The sequence below is a fragment of the Penaeus japonicus genome, unplaced genomic scaffold (genome assembly GCF_977035675.1).
Source record: "Penaeus japonicus unplaced genomic scaffold, GWHDUDI00000001_assembly GWHDUDI00000030, whole genome shotgun sequence".
NCBI lineage: Eukaryota > Metazoa > Arthropoda > Malacostraca > Decapoda > Penaeidae > Penaeus > Penaeus japonicus.
In genome coordinates this window covers 9,173,288-9,183,287 of record NW_028234432.1, presented here as the reverse complement: position 1 = coordinate 9,183,287, position 10,000 = coordinate 9,173,288, and the positions used below count along the sequence as shown (strand labels likewise).

Below are 10,000 nucleotides of genomic sequence, written 5' to 3'. Positions count from 1 at the left end.
ACAGTAAAGAATTTTTGTATTGAAGTTATGGTAGTGCAGAATCCCTATTAATGGGCAGATTATGTTTAAGTAATTGGCGTATCAACAAACCACTGAATAGTTTCTGGGGAATTGAGAGTCAACAGGGAGTCATTTAGATATGTTGTTAATCAAAAGATGGTTATGACTATCCCAGCCAGAATAAGTTTTCACACATACTAACATTTTTATAGTGGAGATTGTCTAGTTTGATGAAATCAAACAGAAGGACAGTTTCATTTTCCTTTATTTAAAAACTTTTACTTTCTTATAATTGATGATTTGTTTTGTATGTTTTTCTGTTTCTTTCTGTAAAGAACAGATTTGTTATCTGTTGCCAGATCCTAAAAATAAAAAAAATAAAAAAATAAAAAAAATATATGAAAAAAAGATTAAAAAGGAATAATGGAAATGGCATAGTAAAACGTATGGGGTCAAACTCCGTAAGAGAAGGTTTATAGATTTTATTTATATTTGAGTTATTGAAGAATGATTTATGTTACTAATACATATCTTATATTGATATATCTATCTTGGTGTTCTTTTGTAACAGGATATCAAATTAGTATGAATATGCTTTCAAGCCAAATGCAGACTGATTATTATTATTGTTATTATTGATATTATAATTATTATTAATGTTATTAGTTCCATTGCTATTGGATTAAGACATTGTATGAAACTTACTGTGCTTGCATATACTGTCCAGTCAGAGGACTCCAGTGTAATCTTATTAACACACCCAACTGCAACGAATGACATAAACGTTTTTTAAACAGGATATCACCAATTCCTAACAACTGGACTCTGTGTGTCTACAGATAGGCTTTTATTATGGATTGTGCTTTCATATGACAACATTTTCCTTTTTAATCTAAGATCAGCAGTTGAGAGGAAAACAGAAGTAAAGATTGGCTTGCTGACTAGGACAGTCATTTGATGTCTTTTATTGGAGATAAGAAAGAAAGAAAAAAAAATCGAATGTCAGCATTATGATATAGATATGCATTCAATTGATAACTTTCCTTAGTTTTCAACACAAGTTTATAATTGTAGGAGACACAGGTGTTACATATGACATTGTTTGAATATAAACATTTTAATTAGATAAGTATCTATTTTGTTTGATCTATTTTGTATTGATAATGGTGATGAATATAGTCACTTTCTAAATTTGATTATGATTTTTGCATATGAAAATTACATGAGGGGCAGCATGTCTGTATATTTCCAGTATGGCATTTATCATGCAATGCCAAAGCTTGTGTGTTTGTACAATCTCATTGCAATACAGAAACTGCTTGACATTGGGTTCATGCCCATCTTTCTATACACTTAGAAAAGGATGATAAAAATTCCAAAAGAGCACACTTTAACCCATTAACGCTGGGGCCGTTCCGGCTTTGCACGGTCGCAATACCGGGGTTCTCGAACGCATAAGCCTAACGCACAAGCCGCAAGCCTGGGCTGCCCACTCGCTCAACCCGAGCGTGCGGCTTGCCCTCATAGCTCATCCCGGGCGCCTGACACAAAAACCACAATACGTGTCATCACGTCAACCGTCTCCAATGGGTTAAGAGTTGTCAGAATCCACAATCCAGGATATTAAGCTTTATGTGATAACCCTTTAAATCATCCTTTCTTGCTATCATCAAGTGGTTGTGTCACATATTAATCTAATGTCAGTCCAGTTCTTTATTTTCTTTTTCAGTTAACACTTGTAATCTTGAGTGTTTTTTGATGCATCAGCCAAGTAAATATAACAGCTGTTTAATTGAGTTTGAAAGTAGAAAAGTTTAATATTTCTCATTATTACTAACATCTTAATAACTGGTCTTAGTGGTATGAAGATATGATTTGAATACTAAAGAAGAGCCTGAAGACACAAATCACCCTTGTGTATTTGAGCTATTTCTAAGGAGTATACACACATGCACTAACAGAAGCAAATGTAACAACATGCACATGAAAACAATAAGAAATATGCACTTCCACATACAAATGCAAATGCTCATTGCACATACACATTCATATACATGCATACTTTTTACTGACAAAGATTTTCTGTAAGTTGATGTAGGAAAATTAATTATTTCCAAGATAACTGACAGTGCAGTGCAGTGTGGTTACCATGTTATGATGGACAGTTTATTATTTTTTATTGAGTTTCCCTTTGATCACTGATTTTGATTCATTTATTGTAGTCAAACTTTCTTGCAAAATGTTGAGGATATAAGGAATGCATAACTTGACTGTTCTTCTGTTTATCAAATTGTAAAGTACCACTTGGTTTTTCACTCATTTCCAAAGACATTAAGTCAATCTGTTATTCTCTTTTTACCTTTTGACACCTGACCCAATACGAGTTTCACTTTTGGAGAAGTTTTCTCTGAATGCTATAATTATTCTTATTTTTAGTAATCTGTTACTGTATGATTGTAGATACCAGACTAACTTGATATCTAAGCTTTGTTTAAACTATAATGCATATATGAGTTTACAGCTTTCTTAGATGTAATATGTATATATATTTTTACTTTTTTTTCTTTGCTTTGCATGAGATAGATGAAAAAGCCTAACTTAATTTCTATTTTTTTCTGTCTTTGGCTGCTATCACACTTTATCTGACTATGTAACATAACTTTTTTGCTTTGCTCATTGACTGAGATGAATTGACAAAACCACATGAAAATCTGTTCTAAGGCAGGTCAGAAGATGCTCATTGTTTTTGACCTGGTAAGCAGACAGATAGGGAGGGAAATCTCTCCACAAGGCACTTCTTTCCTTAACTTGACACAGTAGTTGCTGTTGCTTGTCAGGAAGTCTACTTCTTAGATTATAACAATGGGTGATTATGATCCACATGCTTGATTTTCTAGCAGATCAGATCTGCTTATTACTAACTGTTCAGTCTTGTTTGTAACACTGGAAATGTCACACTGTATGCTGGAGTTGTGCAATTGCTCAAAGAAATGTTTCAAGGTTTGAGGTTTAGCATTGCGTTTATCTATCTGCATGTCTTATATATGATGATAAGTAAAGAGAGATGCAGGTAACTTGTAGCAAAAATTTCAGGGGGGTTTCTGCACTAAGATTTTCTCTTGATAAATCAGTCTGTTGATTTTGGCTTTTATTTTCTACTTTAGTTTTATGGGGATATTTTTCCATGGTATCATAGAGCAAAAGTCATAGATGTAGGCAAATACTGCGACTCAAATATCTAAAGCATAGTTAATATATGACCCAAATGTGCAATGTTCATACATCATATGAAGGAAGATAGCCAGAGGATCTTAACTGAAATTTGTAGCCTAATGCATAGATACAGGTAATTCGAAATAAGCTTTTGTCTATTAAGAAAACTTATTGTAATGAATATTTTATATGCTAAAAGATAGCATTGCTGATGAATTATTATGACAAAGCTTCCATAGCCCATTACTCACCCAAACAGTTTTATTTGTAAAATAAAAGAAATTCAGTCTTTACTTTTAAAGTACTTCATGTTGTAATGTGCATAAGTTGTAGTCTTAAGTCACTGGCTTTTTATACAATAAGAGAATTGCATTAGTGCCAGGTTTTTGTGATTGAGAAGCTGTACCTTTGTCATAATCATGGATGACAAGCTCAAGAAGGTGCAATAAAACAAATTTTTTACCCTTGTTGTTGTGACAAGGAATGAATATTGTATTCTGTGTGACGATCTGTTTGTTTATGACGCTTATTTGAGGGAGGGAAGAGTGGGGGAGGGGGGGAGGGTGTTGGTACCTGTGTCTTTGGAAATTGTGTAGAGATTTTATCATCTGCCTGTGATTATGGGCCATTAGACTGCTTAGAATAAAATACTTTTACGAGTGAAGCGGATATCGGCAAGAAATGAAAGCCTTTGAAGCATAATTATGTATTCTGTGTTCTCCAGTCAAACGCAACAATTAAAAGAGCTATGTTGATTGTCAAGATGGTAAAAGATGGCGTCCAGTGAGGCAAGGCAGGATGGTCTTATTAGTGAGAATGCTGCTAAAGTAGTAATGGCATTCAGTGAAGTGAGGGGAATGATTTTGTACATTTTGTTTTTGTTACTGAACTGACATACACAAACTGTAAATCTTCCTACATCTTTTATAGAAAACTAAAAATTTCAGCAAAGCTCTTCCAGATTGTTGCATAAACAGCATGGATAATGCCCATTGAGGCCTGTTTGTGAATAGTCATATAAAAGTCTAGATGTAATCATATACAGATATAGGTTTATCAATATCAGAAGGGCCAGACTGCTAGATGCAATCTGCTTTTGATTTTAGGAAGTAATTTTTCCTCTTATTTATTTATCTTTTTCATTAGTGTGTTTTTAAATTACTTTACTTAACCATTGAAGGTGAGATAAAAAGGACATGTTTACAGTAAAGAAAATAAGTGTAGGAATAATTGATGATTGAGCCACATAAGGCTGTGATGAGATTTTTTTTCACTTATTAGTACCACATTTAACTTTATGCATACCAGTGCATATGAAGGCAGATGTGTTTAGGGTTAGAATGATGTAGCTTTTCTTCATTTCCTAAGAAGTAAGTGTGTTATCTAATCATCTAGGTGTTTCCATCTGTAAAGACTGATTTGTTAAAGCTTTTTACTCCCAGTTTATGTACAAGGAAAAATACCTACTCTTGTCAGATGGTGCAATAGTTGTACACTTACCTTCAATCATCAAAATTTCATCATTTCTTCTCTGATATCATATAAAGATGTGTCAACTGTTAGTATTAACACAGTTAGCCAGGGTTAGTTTACCCTAGGATGAAGTTCGGAAGAGAAGAGTATCAGATATGTACCAAAATTAGTTTGATTATTACCCCATAATTTGGGTATGGTTAGCTGAGCATATGTGGTTTTCCAAGAGCCATTCCTTTAATCGAAAAGCTTTTGAGATAATTGAATATCATGCAGAATTAAAAAGCCTTTAGTACAAATGAAATTTATAGTGAAAATAAAGTTGAAACTTTTTTTTTCTAAAATCTCCCAAAAAGTACTGGAGAAAACAAGCTGGCACATGTTGCTCCAAAATGACCTACTGAAAAGATATATGTATAAGGGTATATATTAAGACAATGATTGTAAGCCTTAATACTTTGCTATAGGTTATGAGATGGAAAAAGTATAACTTTGTTAACTATAGACTCAGCCCTTATTTTTCCTCTTCTCTGGAACATGTACATATTGTCTACAAAATCACTTACTGTACTCTGTCAAACTAAGAAATGGTTAGATCAGTGGATCATGTCTCTGATGTTCATTGGAAGCCCTCTACTTGTACTGTTATCCCATTCATGCCGGGGCTTACATTTGCGTAATGCCGCTCCCGCCGGCTAGATTACAAACTCGCACAGTGACTAAGCACGAGATCTCTCCCTGAACGCTGTGAGCCTCTGTGAGCCCACTTCAACGAGGTGATAATAGGAGGTTTTTGTATTTGTTTACATTATTTTCACAAGGGAATAAATGGAACTCCTATGATTATATGATTATATACATATGTAATGATGGGAGAGATCATGACGTGATAGAGCATCATCCGGCAAGAGCAAAATATTTCCATGTCACGATATCACATCACCCGGCGCAAATGGGTTAATGAACAGCTTATGAGGCTCATGATTGTTTATCAGATTATGCTGATTGTGCTCATATATTATGTTATTTTATTAGCATGAGGAACACCCATTGCTAAACAAGGAGATTAAGTTTGAAGTTTATGTACACATAGATATGTATGTTTTTTTTTGTGTTTGTGTTTTTACCATAATTGGAAAAAATGAGGTTTATTGTAATCTGCAAATATGAAATATCTTCATCTGGATAACTGAAATGTAATGACACTTCTAATATACTAGTTTTCTTTTAGAAACCTATACCATTTCTTGAACAATAAAATTATTTTAAAAATTGGCATTTAAACAAATTTGTGGTATTTTTTCATGCCAAATTTAGTAAACAGATATGAAGAATATTGGTCCTTTTTTAGGATATTTTATAATTCTATGGATTTTTATGAAGTCAAATTTGATTCTTGCCCGGCTTGCCAGGTAGTGTTTATATGTTTGTGTTATTAGTGTTTACTTTATCAGATTAAAGGCTTTGAAGTGCAATTGTTGTTGATGTTACTAATGTGTTTTAAATTTTTGTGTTAATAAAGGTATTGGAAAGTTACTGCTATCCAAGGTATTTTTATCAGCATATTCTTGATGGTATGAACATTATTTATGTGATAGGTAGAATATATTTGATATCTGTAGGCATTTTTCCAGTGGCTATGTGTTGACAAAGAAATTATTTCGACATCAGTTTGAAACATTAAGTTAAGGTCATGCATACTCATTTATATTGCATGTAATTGACAAGTCTCATTTGAAGTCTCATTTTAGAGTTTGTGTTTTGTCATGGTGAAACAATAATGATTGTAGGTATTCATATGAAATGAAGTTTTATGCATACTTGAATATAAATATAACCATTAAAGTAATTTTCTTACTGAATCAAGTTTAAGGATCTTCTTAGGCTCTCATGCCTCTAGTACTTACAAAATTATTTTGATTTCAGTAAAGCAAACTATTATCTCAAGTCATGCTTAGCTTCCATGGATTAATTTTTTCTTCCTTACAGCTTTTTATCACATTAATCTGATGATGATGATGATGTGTTAACACATTTATTACATTCATTCACTCTTTAGATTTTGCACAGTGCTCCAAGAAATCCACAGAGCCCACTGGTTAACCTAAAGGTTATCATCATAAGCAATGATATGGTTCATACGGTATGAGAACAGGCACAGATATATTAAGACTTGATTTATTTTATATTTACTCATTTCTTTCTTCTTTCTCTACCCCTCAATGGCAATGTTACTGTACATCTATTACTTGCAGAGCAACTCTCTTTAATGAATTACTGCAGGTTCAACTTTACCACTAAAAATAACACTTACTTTTTTAGGCCAGTACACTTAATGTGATTTTTTACAAGTTTACCATTATATTTATATCTTCTCCACCCAAAAGTTGTGATAATTGTAATGGGTGGAAAATCACTACAGTACTTTCTGTAGGCACTAGTACTAGTGGTAAAAATTTGGCAAGCCATTTTCTTTCTTATATATATTTTTTTTTACAAGTTTTATATCTGGCGATTGTTTTCCTGTTTTCAAGTAATATGTGGAGCATCAGTTTCTCTTTATATATATATTTTTTATTATTAATAAGACAAACAAGAACTGTTGCTCTTGATGAGGATCATCTGCATTAACCTTATTTTGGTTTATAATAATGTCTTGCAGCCCTACACAGTATAATGACAAAAGGCTCGTGTAATTGTTTTCCTTTATTATTGCGGTTCTTTTATTGTTATTTTCTGCACCATAACAGGCTCTAAACACTGCAACATTTCACCTTGACTGATGTTAGTTCAAATTTGTAGTGCAGTCTTGGTGTCTTCAGGCAATTGCAGTGCCACTTAGTTTATATTTCAGTAAGCACAAGTCTTAGGATCTGGTTGACAAAGGTTAGATGATGGATGTGTAATTAATTCTTGTTTGAAATAACAATACATTTGCAATTGATAACTATTAATTATTTTTATTTGTTTTTATGTCCAAATTTGATGTGAAAATGGAATACTACAGATAAACTACACTTGAACATTAACCTTGTGAACCTAAGTCTAGCATTATCCATTCTTAAGCAACCCAAACTCTCAGCATAGTATCATGTAAACAGATTGCTTTCTTTAGTGTATCAAACTTGGAGTAAGGAACCACTAATACAATAGGAACCCATTACATTTCACTTACTCAAAGTCTTGCAGCCTCGAAGTTATCAACTTTGATTATATCTGCAGAGATTATTGTGTTCTTTTTCAAGAGGCCAACAGGTCTCTGGAAATTTTACTTCATTCAGTATTTACTTTGTAGTCTGACTGTAAAAAAAATATTTTACTAACTGCAGCAAAATATTGCTTCTGTCTTTTTTTTTTGTGGGAAAGTGGTTAAGATGTGTGAACATGTATTTGTTGTATGAGAACTGATATTGTATGTTCCTTGTTCCAAAACAGACTGGCTAGAGACTTGTTATAGGTCTTCCTGCCATTTCTGTTGTTTCTCTTGTTTATTAAAAGTTGTGCGCTGTCATAATTGTTGATGTAAGAATAAAAAAGAAAAAATGTCTAATCCAGTTTATATTTTTCCTCTGCTATAAAAAGATTCATTATTAACCTAAAAACTTTTTTTTTATGTACAATGCATAACGAAATAAATCTAATAAAATACTTGCATTATTCCTGCTTTAGCTATTTTTGGTAGAAGCCATCTGACAAGCTAATCTTGATAATTTCAATTTTAGCAACAGTGCAGAAACTTGGATCTCTTAAAGTTCCTCCTAGAGCCATCCGAGGGCAGTTGCTAAACAGATTATATATAAAAGTCTTTAAAAATCTCTTGAATTAATGATGACAAAGGTATTATAAAGGACAAAAGAAGAGAAAAAATTCAGGACAAAAATTATCCTGAGGATGAATAAGCTAAAATAATGAAAACCAAACCACCTAAACCTAATCTAAAATAACATTTCATGTGATAATACATTTGAACTAAAATACAGCATTACGGTACACTAATGTAAATGTAGCACCTCCTCCCATAAAGAAGGAGAAAAAATATACATATATATTTACACATCCCTGTTCTGAATTCAAGAAAAAGGGGTTTTATAGTTATTGTTATGAGAATGATCATATTGAGGTTGAATATGACGTAAGCATGAATATTTCAGATGTTTAACTTTGGCCTTCCAAGTTTAAGATCCTACTACATGAATCTCAAATGTATACCTGAATCATCAGACATTGTTATACAAAATATTTCAACTCCAGTGTCCTGCCAAGAGACTTCATCTCTTTCGTAAAGAAGTCTGTCTTTTCACATATTCAGCAATCTCCCTACTTTAGCATGGAATTCCTCAAGTTCTGCTCTTGTCTCTTCATCTAAATTATCTTGGTCTAAGTTTTGCATTAAGCCCTGTAAACAGAAAAAAAGGAATAAAAGTCATTAATAACTGAAAACAGAATAATAATCTCCATCTGTATTTAATCATACATAATTCTGTGAATGTAGAACCCTGCTCATGTAAGTTAGAAAAGATGGGTTTTCCATTTTCTTAACACGATGTTATGAAGTCATAGTTGATTGGCATCAATTTCATCTAATAAATATTCTGTGCAAAATCCCATTTTTAGCCAATTTTGGTAAGACAACTGATTACTTAAATAGTTTTAGGAGCTCATTTTGTTCAGAAAAGTGTTCTCACTAACTTTGGACACTATTGCTGGAAGTCTATTGACAATGTTGAAAGATTGTCAACACAAACACAATATTAACAATAATTTTGATTTTCAGGCCTTTGTAGACAGTGTTAACTATTTTACTGAGACAAGTACCATCACTACTAAGATTAATTAGTATATTTTAATATGATTAATTAAATGTATGGGACAGATCTGATTCAATAAAAATAAATACATGATGCATAACCTTATATGCATACTAAAAAATTTCCCCCTTTAAAACTGTCAACTGGCAAATGTAAAAAGTAATAGCTGAGGACTTTAAATCAATACCTCATATACAGGCACGGGCATAAATTTCACCTGTAATGTGTTCCTCAACCCAATAAAGTCCATGAACTGATCTAAGTTATATTCAGAAAACTAGTACCTTTGAGAAAAGGTTATGGTTTTAAACTAACAACTGAAAATAAGTCCATACCTTAATGTTATAGTTTGTCTTAAGAGCTGGTGATACTTGTAAGGGGGAACCAGTAAGTGAAATGGCAATTTCACCAAGTTTCGGCCTTCTTTTTATGGTGCCTGGAGGTAGTGGTGTCCGAGGATCAAATTTCGGAGTCACCAGCATAGATGACATGAAGCTTGGAGGGAT

The 10,000-nt window shown here is 32.7% G+C and overlaps 1 protein-coding gene across 1 annotated transcript in view; it reads right to left on the bottom strand.

Moving 5' to 3' along the window:
• Positions 1 to 8,227: 8,227 nt before the first annotated feature.
• The window catches only part of borr (borealin-related), an 8,631-nt gene continuing 6,858 nt past the window's right edge, over positions 8,228 to 10,000 (bottom strand). Inside the window, exons 6-7 of the mRNA XM_043011361.2 lie at positions 9,830 to 10,000; positions 8,228 to 9,082 (exon numbers count right to left, since the gene is read on the bottom strand). The exon at positions 9,830 to 10,000 is cut by the window's right edge and continues 30 nt beyond it. Of these exons, the coding sequence (XP_042867295.2) occupies positions 8,984 to 9,082; positions 9,830 to 10,000 (270 nt within the window). The 3' untranslated portion in view covers positions 8,228 to 8,983. The remainder of the gene's footprint in view (positions 9,083 to 9,829) is intronic.